The sequence below is a fragment of the Sorex araneus genome, chromosome 5 (genome assembly GCF_027595985.1).
Source record: "Sorex araneus isolate mSorAra2 chromosome 5, mSorAra2.pri, whole genome shotgun sequence".
Lineage (NCBI taxonomy): Eukaryota > Metazoa > Chordata > Mammalia > Eulipotyphla > Soricidae > Sorex > Sorex araneus.
In genome coordinates this window covers 74089513-74104352 of record NC_073306.1, presented here as the reverse complement: position 1 = coordinate 74104352, position 14840 = coordinate 74089513, and the positions used below count along the sequence as shown (strand labels likewise).

General features: G+C 40.0%; 2 protein-coding genes across 6 annotated transcripts in view; both read left to right on the top strand.

Annotated features, from left to right (window-relative positions):
- The window catches only part of COL24A1 (collagen type XXIV alpha 1 chain), a 294562-nt gene extending 291551 nt beyond the window's left edge, over positions 1-3011 (top strand). For all 5 annotated transcript variants that reach the window (XM_055140321.1, XM_055140322.1, XM_055140324.1 and 2 more), the window contains one exon: positions 1560-3011. In XM_055140321.1, coding sequence (XP_054996296.1) covers positions 1560-1706 — 147 coding nt within the window. In that variant the 3' untranslated portion in view covers positions 1707-3011. The remainder of the gene's footprint in view (positions 1-1559) is intronic.
- A 4084-nt stretch (positions 3012-7095) lies between these two features.
- ZNHIT6 (zinc finger HIT-type containing 6) overlaps positions 7096-14840 on the top strand; it is a 44735-nt gene continuing 36990 nt past the window's right edge. Inside the window, exons 1-5 of the mRNA XM_004603630.2 lie at positions 7096-7895; positions 8854-8919; positions 9004-9110; positions 9200-9285; positions 13393-13496. Coding sequence (XP_004603687.2) covers positions 7246-7895; positions 8854-8919; positions 9004-9110; positions 9200-9285; positions 13393-13496 — 1013 coding nt within the window. The 5' untranslated portion in view covers positions 7096-7245. The remainder of the gene's footprint in view (positions 7896-8853; positions 8920-9003; positions 9111-9199; positions 9286-13392; positions 13497-14840) is intronic.

The following is a 14840-nucleotide window of genomic DNA, read 5'->3' as shown; positions in this document are numbered from 1 at the left end:
TTTCTCTTTTTTTCTTTTTTGATCTTAATTATATGATATTTTTATGATATTTTAGTTCATAAACGAATTTATCAGGGGTGCCAAGCGAGTGTCTCAGCAACCTGTTGGTGCCCTCAGGCTTCTGATGCCTCAAAATTGCCTCTGTGCTTCTGGCCAGACCCCAACAAAAAAAGACCAAGTTTCCCAAGAAATTAAATGGCCAAACATTAGGTATGTGGTAACCACTCCCCAAAACCACCACAAGCTCATTTATTGGCCTTGCTTCAGAGACTTATGAATAAATCTCAGATCAAAAGCCACAGTTAATCTCGGACCCAGACAAAGCTGAACAAATCAAGATAAATAAGGAGTTGGGTCAGCCCAGTGCCTGCCCAAGCAGAGACCCTGGCAACTGACTTCTCCCACAAACCAAAATCACCACCATGTCATGGCTAGACTCCACCATCTTCTGATGGATCTCACCGAGATATAATCTGCTGTAAATTTGGTTGTGCAGGTTTTGTGACTGAAATCTCTAAGCTTTCTTGGGATTGGAATGGGCTACCTCCCTCACACCTCCCTGTATTTCCAGAAGCTTCAGCAGTCATGCCCATCCCCCAAAACTGCCATCCAGTTAAAAAAGCTACCCCAGCCTTACCCTCATGAAAAAAATACCTAATGCCCTGAACAAACACTATGACCTCTTAGTACCTGTATTGCAAACACAATGCACAAAAGGAGAGAGATAAAGAAGTAAATTGCCTGCTATAGAGGAAGCTGGTGTTGGGGTAGGGGTTGTTGGGGGAATGGTAGTAGAGAAACAGGGAACACTGGTGGAAGGAAATGTCCACTGGTGGAGGAATGGTTGTTGGATCATTATATGACTGAGACCCAATCATAAACGGCTTTGTATTGATCTCTCATAGATATTTGATTAAAAAAGAAAAAAGAAGAAAAAAGGAGAATAAATAAAAAATTTATCATAAAAAGATTATTCAGTAATAAAACAAACTGAAATATCTAAATAAAAAAGAAAGTAGCCACATAGGAATAAAGAAAACTAACATGATTCTGCATAATTATAATTTAGTTATGACTGAGGTATTTCTTATTAATTCCTGCCTGCAGTACATAGAAGATGGGATAGCTTGTTCCCTTTTATTCAGAAACAAAAGCAGCAGATAAAGTAAACAAATTTACAAAACCCCATTCATAAGCTCAGTCCCAAATAAAGTAATATAAAATAGATAGGTGTCCCTGATATTAGGAATATTAGCTGACTTTTACTTCATATCTGATCCAGTGATTGGCAGATTACAGAGTGGTAGTTTGGCTAAAAAGTAAAATCTCAGAATACATATTGCCATTAGAGAGAAAGGAACAAGATTATGTTTCCAATTATTCTAGTAATTGATACAATTTATTGAGCAATTTCTCTGTGCCAGGCATGTTATAGGTACTTTCTAATCATTAACTTTTATCCTTAAAATAAATCTGTATTGTCTACAAAGGGCATTGTCTTCTGAATATGGCTCATAAAGAAACAATTGTCTATGAAAGCATTTTCTTCTTTTTTACAGATTCAAGATGGCAGCTGGCATAAGGCAAAATTTCTTTTTCACACCCAGGACCCTAATCAACTTCCAATAATTGAAGTACAAAAACTTTCTCATCTCAAAACTCAACAGAAATACTTCTTTGAAAGCAGTTCTGTTTGTTTTCTCTAAAGGCTCTGAATTAGTTCAGATTTCGTGTTATTCGCAGGTAATTACTGCAGAAGGAAAAATATAGACAGAAAGATAATATCATGAAATACATGGAATGGAGCATTGGGTAATTCATAAAGAATCTCAGGAAGAAAAGATTTCCTCCTAAGAAGGAGAAAAGGCATTTTTAAAGGACTATGATCAAAAAAAGTATTTAATTCTTTTAAAATTTATGTTGTTATGAGCTCTCTTGGAGAATTCCATAGACTGAAAACTTAGAAGCATGGAATTCTTCAGGTAGCCTATGTTTTTTTGACTGTCTGAGAGTAAAGACCCTTTAGACAGCTGGAGATGCAGAGCACTGTGAAGCAATACTGGTTAATGCTCCCAAATGTGCAATGCTTCTGTCTAAAAAATTACAAGCCACAATCTAATGTCTTTTTTTCCCAAATACTAAGCTGTATTCAGGTCCCCCGTGGGCATGTACATCTTAGCCGGTGGTACACTACCTCTTACGTGTTGCCTATTTGTGTTGCTTGGTGCTCTTTCTACAACAAGGTGCTTATGGCTTTCATAAACCACTTGTGGCTTTTATTTTATTTTTTCATGTTTGTCAATCTTTAAGAGTATATGTACTGGTTACATCAAGATATGTTCTGGTTGTTAGTACTAATTTTAATGCTTGTTCACATACTTAATAACAAGTAAAACATTATTTATATAAAGTCCTTATTCTCTTTCATAATTTTCTTTGTGGATGTGGAATAAAAACCACCACACTGCATCCTGTACTTAGGCACAAGAGAATTGGGAGGTTTCTTGAGCTTTGTTTTATTTTTTAAATTGTTGTAAAAAAATATTATAGGCCGGCTACATCTAGTAGTGGGTATGGGTTAGAATTTGCAGTTGTGATATACTGTTTTTAAAAAATCATGATCATCTGGAATGATACTTTGTGTATATATATATTTTGTAAAGTTTTAATTCAGCATGTCCTTTGAAATTGCTGCTGTTTTAAATTATAAAATCTTTATTCTCTGCTTTATAGAAATTATGTGTTTGTTAGTCAATGATTTATCTTTGCTGTTCTTAAATTTTATATTAGGACCTAAAAGCAATTTTTAACATCCAGGAAAACAACACAGTCTTTTGCCTTTTAAACTAGTTTTAGTTCAGTCTTTTCCTTGTTGTCAAGGAACTGTTAATATTAAAAGAAACATAGAATACCTTTTGGTATATAGAAAAACTTGTACAACCATTAAAAACATATCTTTTACCACAGCAAAACACTTACCTATCTATAATAAAAATGAACTATGAATCTTTTTCAGTGGTATTCTTTTTTTTATTACCATGTCTTTTTATTATATATGGTAGGCCTTCTGGCATAGCCATTCTGTACTTCAGGTATTTACATAGCTAGAAAGTATGTTTCATACCTATATGAGGATAACATGACCTGTTTGCTATTTGTACAAAATGAGCTCAAGACACAGAAATAAGCCCAATTACATATGGTTTCACCAACTATTCTGTAATACATATATTACAGAATGAATTTGAACTCTTATATTATATACAAAATTAATTCACAAGATTCAAAACTTGTGAAGATTGAAAATATTTCAAAAAATTGAAACTGTAACACTCATAAAAGGAAGCACTGTAGCACTGTCAACCCTTTGTTCATGATTTGCTTGAGCGGGCACCGGTAATGTCTCCATTGTAAGACTTGTTACTGTTTTTGGCACATTGAATAGCCACAGGTAGCTTGCCAGGCTCTACCATGCAGGCGGGATACTCTAGGTAGCTTGACAGGCTCTCGGAGAGGGGCAGAGGAATCAAACCCGGGTTGCCGTGTGCAGGCAAATGCCCTACCCGCTGTGCTATTGCTTCAGTGCCTCATAAAAAGAAATACAGAGAAAGTCTTTGTGACACTGGATTTGGCAATTCCCCTGCCCCTTCCTTTTCATTGTTATTGTTGCAGTGACAGAAATATACTTGATTGGGGTGTACACATACTTACCTGGGGTTCTTGCCATGGTTGCACACCTTGTTATCATGTGGACACACACCCCTGCCATGACTGGAGAGGGAGAGAAAAATGGTAACATACTTTAGTCATGATACTTCTGTACCTGCCTGCTGAGGGTTATATTCATTTAGTTGTAGTTCTTGCCAGAGGTGTGCTTCCTGGCAGTCCCATACGGCATTGCAGTGCTCATACACACCTGGCTATGTGCCAGAAATTGAACACCCTGTTGTGTTATTAGGAGTCCCAGTCAACAGAGTCACAAGGACTATGTAAAGTGCATATGGGCAGCACTGGGAATCACAGCCTCACACTTTCAAAGCAGGCCCTTTCGCTGTTGAACCTTCCCTCAGTCCAGCAGTGGTTTCTTTTCATTCTACCCTAGGACCTAAGTGATGCCATAGAAGACCATAGATCTTGCAAAGGAGATAGTAAATGCAGTCAAAATGGAGAAATATCAGAGTAGTATGATATGTAAGAGCCAATTGGGACTAATGTAATCCAGATTGTATTATTGTATCATCACAAGTTTTCTACCCTCAGACTAATACGCTGTCTTTCTTACCCATCTCCTCTTCAAAAAAATGAAAATCACCAAAAGAATCACAGTTCAGTTCTCAGGTTTCCATCCACTCTCTTCAAGATATGGATTACAGTTAAAGTTGACAATGTTCAAAATGATAAAATAGCACACCTGAGGAGTATAATTTCATCAAACAAATTTGTTTTTTAGAAATCTGGAACAATTTAAGGGGCTACAGAAGGTAGAGCCTTTTCTTACATGTGGTTTGATCTCCAGCACCCTAAGCACAGGCACAGCCAGAAGTGATCCCTTGAGCACAGAGCCAGGAGTAAGTCCTGAGCACTGTGGGATGGGGAGCCCAAAACAATAATAATAAAAAAATCTACAAGTATGTATTTATATATACAGACAATGAAAAACACCAAAATTTATATATACAGCAATGGAAAAACTCCATGGATTATAAAATTTCCTATCTTGTTATGGTACAATTTTTTATATTAATGTATACTTATTTTGATATATTCCCTGGCCCATATCCCAGCGACTTCTTTTGTAGAAATTATAAATTAATCCTAAAATGTATATAAACAACTTAGAATACCCAACATAATTTTGGAAAAGATGAGCATATTAGGACTTATATCAGGCAGTTTTGAAACTTTGTATAGAGTTTGTTTTAAATGAGGTAAGTTTGAAACTTATATTTTGAATTGTTCTTGTCTGCCATCTCTAAACTATGTTTATACCAAGCAACCCTACCTCTGTTAACTTTGCTAATATTGTAAGATTATTTCCCTAAGACCTAGAGATAGTATTTGCATCTTGACTTCATGCCTGGGACTTGTAGAACAGCTATATTTTGTGGGTGAAGACACTCTTAAGTTCTCTGGGGCCACTCCCAGTGAGAAGACTAGATAGTTGAATAATCTTGGTGAGCGGTACTGTCAGGCCAGAAATGGTAGGGTCCACTATGACCACACCAGACAATAATCAGGGAGCTCCAAAGAAGCAGGACATGTCATGCCAAGAATTTAATCCAGGGTCATGAGCATGCGGTGAATGTTCTCCAGCTCTTTCAGCTATCTCCCTGGTCCCAGTAACTGTACTTTTTAAATGAATTACATGAAGAAGAAAGGCAATGGCTTTCATAGAAGAATAAATTAGATTCAGTGAAACCAGTGTGACCATACATGTGAACACACATACCCTTGACTCTGTGGTAGACGTAAGATAAGCAAACCAGGTCCCCCCTCAGAAAAGCACTTTGCTACCAACTGTAGGAGTGCCATCAGCAGCCTCTAGCCATCAATTCCATCTGCAGAGAGACCTCTTGCTCTAGGTGATGCCTTTTAGGGGCAGCCTGGATTAAAAGGTTTCCTCCAGTCACTCCTACTTACTATCCTTTATCCATAACTAATGATTCCTATTAGCTTCTATCAAAATCTTTTGAATCACCCAGTCTACCACACATTCCAACACACAGCCAAACAAAAGGAGGAAGGAAGGAAGGAAGGAAGGAAGGAAGGAAGGAAGGAAGGAAGGAAGGAAGGAAGGAAGGAAGGAAGGAAGGAAGGAAGGAAGGAAGGAAGGAAGGAAGGAAGGAAGGAAGGAAATTGCTATTGTTAAGAATGTGGTCTGGTTTAGCCTCTGTGAAGAATAGCATGGAGATATTTTTTTTTTAATGAAAACTAGACCTTCCATATGATGCTGTAACCCCACTTCTTGGTATCTATTTCAAGGCCACAAAAACATTAAATTGAAAAGATATGTGTGCACTTAGGCTCATTGCAGTGCTATGCACAATAGCTAGGTTATATTAACAATCCAAATGTCCAAAGAGATAAATGGATAAATACACTGTGCCATATGTACACAGTGGAATACAACTCAGCTTTAAGAAAAGATGAAATGTAGTTTGCTACAACTTGAATGGCATTGAAGAGTTATCAGGATAAGAGAAATAAGCCAGAGGAAGAATAACAAGTGCTGGGTGATCTCACCATCTGTAGTATATAGGGTAACAAAACAAGGGAATAGAAATGAAGACAAACCCTTTTCTTTACAGAACTGATGTGGAGGATGGGAGTTAGAAAAATGCTGCCTTGAAGTGAAACAATGGCGGAAGGTGTGGGGAACTTTTGTGATGGTGAAGATGCAGTAATTTTGTTCATTAAAACCATGAAAGTTAACGCTACTATAACCATGCCACTCAAGGCAAATCTTTTTAAAAAACATCTTTTTGAAAGAAAAACATTTTTAAAAGAGAAACCTCAAACCTAAAATGAAACAAAATGAATTAAAAAAAGAAAAAACTGTTTCAGCCACAGCTGATTTCAACCAAAATAACACTAAGACTTGTAAACCAGTCTTTTTTTAAAAAAATAGTTTTTAAAAAAAGTCACCAAAGCACAGTGATTTACAAAGTTATTCAGAGTTTTAGATATTCTATATTCCAGCACGGATCCCACAACCCGTGGCAACTTCCCTCCACCAGTATTTAAATCAGTTACTTTAATGCACTGGGCAGAAGCTAAAGCTTGTGGAGGATTTTTTTTAAAATAAGATTAGGTTTCATCATTAATAAGGATCAGAATTCATAATTCCCCTTCTAGGATTAAATTTTCTCTTCTCCCCGCTTCCTGGGTTCCCACAGGCCCTTTCCCCACACCTGCGGGCAGGCCGGGGGCGTGGCCGGGAGGAAAGATTTCGCCGAGCTGCGGCCCGGACGTGGGCAGGAGTCACAGTGGGCGTGTTCTTGAACCGACTTTCTCCGCCCACTGGGCCTGACTACCGCGGAGCCGTAAAGCACACTTGCGTCGTGAAAGTAGCCAGGCGCGGAAGCGTGGCTTTACGACCGCGTGGGAGCCTGGCGACGGGAACCCGGCGTTCGCCAGCTGAGACTTCTGGTTCCGCACGTGGAGCGCTGTCCGCGTTCTGGGAGGTTCATTCATTCTTGCCGGCTGCGAAGCTCCCGGGCCTCGGAGGCTGAGAGTGGCTAAGGGATGGATCTAGTCGCTGAAAATGAAGCGGCGCCGGGCGGAGCCCTGTCCGCTGCGGCCGAGGGAACGCCGCTGGGTCCCGAGCCCGGTGGGGAGCGGGTCGGACGCGCGGCGGGGATGGAGCGGGCGGGCGGCGAAGCGCCGGTCCAGGGCCGGAGCGGGATGCAGGCGACAGGTGATGGAGAGGAAGGAGCTGGACCCCGAGCAGAGGCTCTGAGAGGGGGCGTGAAGCGAGAAGTTAGGGACTGGCCGGAAACGGCAGCAGGCCCGCCGGGTGGCCAGTGGGCGAAGCCGGAGGTGGGGGAGGAGGGTGGGCCCGAGGTAGAGGAGAAGCCGGGCAAAGCTTTGGAGGCGAGGCGGCAGCGGGGCGTGGTGGCCCGAGAGGAGAAGGCGGGCGAGCTGGCGGTCCCGGGAGGGAAAGCGACGGTGGAGGAAGAGGCCGGGGGCTGGCGCGCAGCAGAGCTGGAGGAGACGGAGGGGAAGCTGGAGATGAAGCCGGGGGAGCTGTGGGCGGGTCGGGACGGGGAAGGGCCACAGCAGGGGCGGGAAGCGCGTGCCGAGGCCCAGCTGGCTCTCCCCGAGGAGGAGGCGGTGCGGGATGCGACGGCCAGCAGCCCCCCGGTGGGCGCCAAGAGGAAGCTGGCCATGTCCAGGTAAGGACGGACGCGGGGAAATAGGGAATATGTTCGCGTTTGGGGGCGGGCTGTGGGAATGGCAGGTGTTGTTCAGGGACGGTGTAACTTAGGGGGTTGGAGGCGTCCAATAGGCGTGTGGTAGTAAAAATGCTGGCGGCCAGAAAACCTTTGCAACTAGATTTCGACGACAGTGTGCTTTCGCCTCAATAGTTGAAGAGAACAGAGCTAAGATCATCATCTAACAAATGATAAATAGGTTAATAAAACCTACAGTGACATTTAATTAGGTTAAAATTAGAGGTTCACTGATCTAGCCAATTGGTGCTATTAATAGTTATTGCCTTTAGTTTAATTTGCTTGTAGCGTATGATCATGTCACACCTCGTTATAGTCTTGGGGCATGACTGTCCAGAACACAAGGGACCAAAGAGAAGATAGTTACGAGTTTGTTGTCTGTATCCCAAGATCTTCAGATAGGTGAAGAGGAAGAGCAGCTGATAAGTAAAATGTTGATACTCGTTCTATATTGTGTGGGGTGTTGGGAAACGAAGAGACTTCTGCATTGGAAATATGGGTCTTCAGTTTTTCTCTTGTGTGTTTTTAAGATTCTTAGACATAGCTCAGGTATTGGATTTGGAGTGTATGCAAACTTGCTGTTGTTGGCACATGACCAGGAATTACCAGGATCAGTGAATAATCATTATAGTTTCCTGAGTATAGTGCAAAAAGTTAAAAAGTGAAAGTATTTTTTACTGTGTTATTTCTCTTGAATTAGATATCATTTGCAATATTTTAAATGTAGTTATTGTTTGGGAATTGTCTCTTGAGATTTTTTTAATGTTTAGCCTCAAATTTTAGAATTATTTGTATGTACTTTATTCTATATGACTTCTTGCCTGTGAGTTGATTGTGGCAATTGGTCAGCATTTTATCTTAAAAATAACATGTAGACTCAATTTCATGTGGACTTTTGTAGGTGTGAAACTTGTGGTACAGAAGAAGCAAAGTACAGATGTCCACGTTGTATGAGATATTCCTGCAGGTATATTTGTAATGTCTTACCTTTTTGCCTCCATGTGTACCATTACACTTCACAGTATAAATGCATTTCTTCTTTGTCTTCCAGTTTGCCCTGTGTAAAGAAACACAAAGCAGAATTAACATGTAATGGAATTCGGGATAAAACCGCTTATGTTTCAATACAGCAATTCACAGAAATGAACCTCCTAAGTGGTGAGCCGTATTATATATATAGCATATGGATACTTCATACCCATTGGCTTTTGTCAGTTATTAATCATTTTATGTTCTAAACTTTTTAGATTATAGGTTTTTAGAAGATGTGGCAAGAACAGCAGATCATATTTCTAGAGATGTTTTCTTAAAAAAACCAATAAGCAATAAACATGTAAGTATTCTAATTCCTTTCAGTTATAATTCCTATTACTAATCAGTAGATTAATATCTTTTTGTTTAACAAAAGTTGCTACAGTGATCTAGAGCAGTTGTTTCTCAGTTAGGGGTCATGTGGGCCTCTAAGACAGTCCGAAGATGTCACAGGTAGAAATAGTGTAAACAAGAGACCACAGCGCAGAATTGGGTTCATCTGACCACAGGGAGGAAAGGTGGTTGGACAGGTTCCTCGGTCCTAAGGATACCGAGATGGTCCAGTAGTCCGTAAAGAATAAATAAAGGGGCAATGTTCTTTTTATTTGTGAAAACAGACCGTCAGTAGAGAGTGGAGAGATAGTACAGTGGATAAGGCACTTTGTGTGCTGCTGACCCGGATTCACTCTCTAGCACCCCTTTTTGTCTCCTGAGCACTTGGAGGACTGATTCCTTAGTTCAGACTCAAGAGGAAGCTCTGAACACTGCCAGGTGTGGCTCAAAAACAAAAATAGCCAGGAGGCAGGATTTGACCTGGTTTGCTACGATTACCTTAGATTGCTTAGTGAAATTTAACCCTCTATTGACTATATTTTTGATTTGGGGGGGCACACATGGTAGCCAGCGGCTATGTCTCTGCTCTAAGTCATTCCTCACAGTGCTTGAGGGGACCATGCATTGTTGGAGAGCAGACCTGGGCTTCCTGCATGCAAGGCACACACCCAGCCTCTGAACTCTCTCCAGCTCATGAATTGTCTGTTTTAAATCTCTGATAGTGTTATCCAGCCCCTAGGGAAGAGCCTGGCAAGCTCCCTGTGGTATATTCAACATGTCAAATACAGTAACAATAACAGATCTCATTCCTCTGACCCTGAAAGAGCTTCCAATCGTTGGGAAAGATGAGTAAGGAGAGGCTGCTAAAATCTCAGGGCTGGGACGAATGGAGATGTTACTGGTGCCTGCTCGAGCAAAACAACGGGATGGCAGTGATGACAATGATAGAGTTATCCAGCCAATATTTGTTACTGTCATTTTCCCATTTCCTTTGCTCTTTATTCCTTCAGTCATTATCTTTGACCTTATATGTGAGAGATACTATTCTGCCTCAAGTACATATCCATTAGAACAGTTCTTCTTAAACATTTTCCAGGCTAGACTTGTTTTTGCTATGAAATGCAACACAGGCACAGTGCTGACAGGAAACATCATGGGTCCTCTACCCTGTTAACTTTGAAGTAATTTCTGTTTGGTTCAGAATTCTTTTATTCTTGTCAGACTTGTTGCAACCCTCACTTTCAGTTTTGTGAATTCATTTGCTAGTTGGCATCATTTCGAATAGTGGGTTTTTGTTTGAATTTTTATTCATTCTCAGTCTTCATGATTTTTGTTCAATCTAGGATTCTACTCAGAATTGTTCTGTTATGTTGGGGCCAGAAAGATAGTACAGTAGTAGGTAAGGTGTTTTCCCTACCTGCTGTACTGTAGGGTTGACCCAGGTTTGATACCTGTCAATCCAGTATGGTCCACTGAACCCTCCAGGAGTGATCCTTGAGTACAGAGCTTGTTATTGCAAATTCTACTTTATACTTTACAGTAATAAACTGTAAAATAGTTTGCAATAAAAGCCTTTGAAATTTTTTTCCTCTACATTCTTTTTGTCTTTAGTTAATATGAAATGTAAATTTCTTTTTCCTCATCTTATTTGAAAATTGTTACCTGTCTTTAGAATATCTTACAGTGTGGGGAAATGATTTTCAACTATTTTGCAGTTCTATAATCTTATTCTTTCTGTGTTAACCACCTATTTTTTTTCCTCTGGTTCCTATTTGGTAGATTTATGTGTGAGAATTTTTTTGAGGATTAGGTCAAACATGTTCTTTTGGAAATAATTTGATTTATTCTACCAGGTACATGAGAAAATTTTAAATCTGTGCTTATTGTGTACTTGAAGAGTTTAGTCCCTTAAGTAAAGGCCAGAGAGATAGGATAGCAGGTTGCTTACCTGGCATGTGGCTAACCCTCTTTACCACATAGTGGACCCATTAGGACTAATTCTTGAGCATAGAACCAGGAGTAAACCCTGAGCAAAGTAAGGTGCACTCCCTACCCCACAAATAAGATTTCTTTAACCAGATAGCACAACTGAATCATTTAGAGGGCTGGTCCATGGTTACAACTTCTATTGGGACACACTCACAGCACAGTTATATCAGTACAAATTTCTTAGCAAGTTTTGGCTCTAGAGGGCTTTTGGGACAGCTGGGGGAGTTGGCCTTTAGTATGAGACTATATTATTTTGGGACTTAGTATTTGAGGACTCTTAACAACTCTGATGATGCTGTTGAAGGCAAAAATTAGCAATAGTGGCTTCACCACTCTACTTTCCTTTTGAGTTTTCTTTTTTTTTTTTCAGCTATAACACTTGGCTTTCTTTTTCAAAAACCATGTATTTATTTTTAAACTTTTTTTTTAAAAGTTACAAAGTTCTCAGGTTTATGTCTCAGTTGTACCATATTCAAACACCATCCCTTGACCAGTACCCATATTCCACCACCAAAATCCCCGGTATACCCCCCGCCCCCCACCCCAACTGTATATACTGATGAATTTCACTTCATTTTCTCTTCACCTTGATTACGCTCCATATTTCAACACAAAACTCACTATTGTTGTGGGAGTTATACCCCCAAACAAGATAACCCTATTAAGGAAGCATTTGATAATTAATTTTCCATTAAAAGATTGTATGTTTTCAGGTTTTAGAAAAGGTTGTGCTGCCGCGTTAGGGACCGCGTGGCTCGGATGTGTCCCAGTCCCGAATCCCGGAGCCTTGTTAGTTGCTGCTCAGTGTCACCAGGGCTCCATCTGGAGAAGGTGTTGTGGCTGCACCTCCTCCTTCCAGCTCCCCGGTGTTGTTGGCCCCAATTCGGGTCCGGAGCATTTTCCGGGCTACTTGCTCACCAGAATGCCTGGTGGGTCGAGGGCGTGACTTCCGGCGGCCGGGACCTCTTAGAGTTTGGGCTGGCGCCGCCCCACTCCAGTGCCCCCTTCCCCCTTCTCCCCCCCCCCCCCCCCCCCGCTCGGATGTGTCTCAGTCCCGATTCCCAGAGCCATGTTAGTTGCTGCTCAGTGTCGCCAGGGCTCCATCTGGAGAAGGTGTTTCCTTTTGAGTTTTCACTTCTCATTAAATGTTGGCTTATTTTTTTTCTGTTTCTATCAACTCCTCAGTGCTTTCAAGAAGGTTTAAGAGTATTTTATCACATATATGTGCATATATGTGTGTGTATATATTTCCCTTACTAGCTGGCATTCTTTTTTTTTTATGTTTGGTTCTTATAATCGGTAGCATTACTGAAACTAAAGTTTCATTGATACGAAATTACATGCAATTGCTTACATTTTACTAGCTAGCAATAAATTTCTTTTTCTTTGGATTATGGCTGCAGTGACTTTGTCTTTTAAATTCTAGATTTCCATCAACAAGATCAGTTATGGATGATATGTTTTTGTAGCAGTTTATAGCATTATGTTTTAAGGACATAGGTTCAGGTGTCTTCAGAAGTTGATATCATAACATACCCACCTCCACAGTACTAATCATCTCCAACTCGCCATTATGTGGCCACCTCTACCCTCAAAGCTTCTTACCACTTGCTGTCCCTGAGGCCCCCTAGAGTTAATGGTTAAAGCGCAGGCTCTAGAGTTAGGTAGATTAGGATTTTTATCATGCTCTACCTCTCAAAAGTAGCTGTCTAATATTGGCATATCATTCATTATCATTTCCAAAATGGTTTTGTTTTGTTTTGGGGCTATATCCAATGATGCTCTGGTTATTCCTGGCTCTACAGTCAGGAATTAACTCCCAATGTTGCTCTGGGGACCATATGCTGTGCTAGGGATCAAACCCTGGTCAGCCACATGTGAGGCAAGCACTCTCTAAATGATCATTCCAACTCCTCATTTCTAAAATGATTTATTAATTGTACCTAACTAATAGTATTGTAGAGAACAAACAAAATAATACCACTTAGCAAAGTGTGAGACAAAAGCACTTAATATATCTTATGTTATTGATTATAATGCACTTGAAATTTAAGGCTTTTAAAAAATGTTTGTTTTTGGTTGTTAGATGTACTTTTTGAAAAATCGGGCTCGAAAGCAAGGTATTAACTTAAAACTTCTACCAAACGGATTCACGAAAAGAAAAGAGAATTCAACATTTTTTGATAAGAAGTAAGTTTCTAACTACTTAATGTGTCAGACTTTCTGATTTAAGTTAGGATAGTTTTGGTTTGATTTGCTGCAGTGTATTGTTCCCAGAAATGGTCTGTGAACTATTTTCATGACAAGAAAATTGCACAAATTGAAAATAAATATTGAGAAACATATGGTAACTTTTATTAGAGGCATTCAATTCTAATTGAATTGGTGTGTGTGGTGTGTGTGTCTGTCTATATGTGTCTGTCTGTCTGTCTGTGTCTGTTTATGTTTCTGGGATTTAAGGAATCTTGTTGATTAGGAAGTTTAGGGCACAGAGTATTTAAAACAGAAACCTTGTAGTGTTTGAACCAGAGAGCTTGATTTTTGTCATTCTCCACATTGGTGTTCCAAATAAGATTTTGTTTGAAAGCCTATGGGGGGGGAGGAGAGAAAATCTCTGAAGACATTTACTGTGTAGTGCATCTGTGAGTAGTGATACTAAACCAAATTAGTTTGCTATTTCCTGCAAGTGTTGGCCTAAAAGCCCTATCGGTATAAAAAAGAATAGATAATAAAGTATTATTAAGTATCCAACTATATTTTTCCAACTTTAAGATTTTGGGTTTCGAATTTAAAACCTGAGTGAATCCCTCCCCTTTTTGCTGTTAGAACCTGTTAAGACCTCCAGGAAATTAATTCCTTTTTTTCGTTATTCCTATGTGCCCATACATTTACTGATCCTAACCAAACACTTAAGTTCCCTTCCATTCTTACTACTCCATAAATTGGAAAAGACAAAGTTATCAGAATTAGTATACTAATAAATCTCCCACTTTTTCAAAATATATTAGAAGATAGCATTATATCTCAAAGCAAATACTTATAAAGGTGGTTTTCCTTTTCCCTGAATGATTTCCAAAATTAAGGTAATGCCTCACATTTATCAAATTTGAAATAAATTACTTTGTGCACTTTGAATGATACTGGTGGCATGTTTTAAAATTGAAATTATTTGTTTAAAATTTCAGTGATTTGGTTTGTAACTTCTCAGATATAAAATGTAATTTTTTCTTTTTCTTTTTGGTCACACCCGGCGATGCACAGAGGTTACTCCTGGCTCATGCACTCAGGAATTACTCCTGGTGGTGCTTGGGGGGCCACATGGGATGCTGGGAATTGAACACGGGTTGGTCGAGTACAAGGCAAATACCCTACCTGCTATGCTATCGCTCCAGCCCCTCCCCCCCAAAAAATGTAGTATTTTCTGTGAAGGAAATCGTTCGAAATGATTGTGATCTTAGCACTAAAAAGCAGATAGTCTCAGGACCAGGGAAATAGTACAGCAGGTAGGGTGTTTACCTTGAACAAGTCCTACAC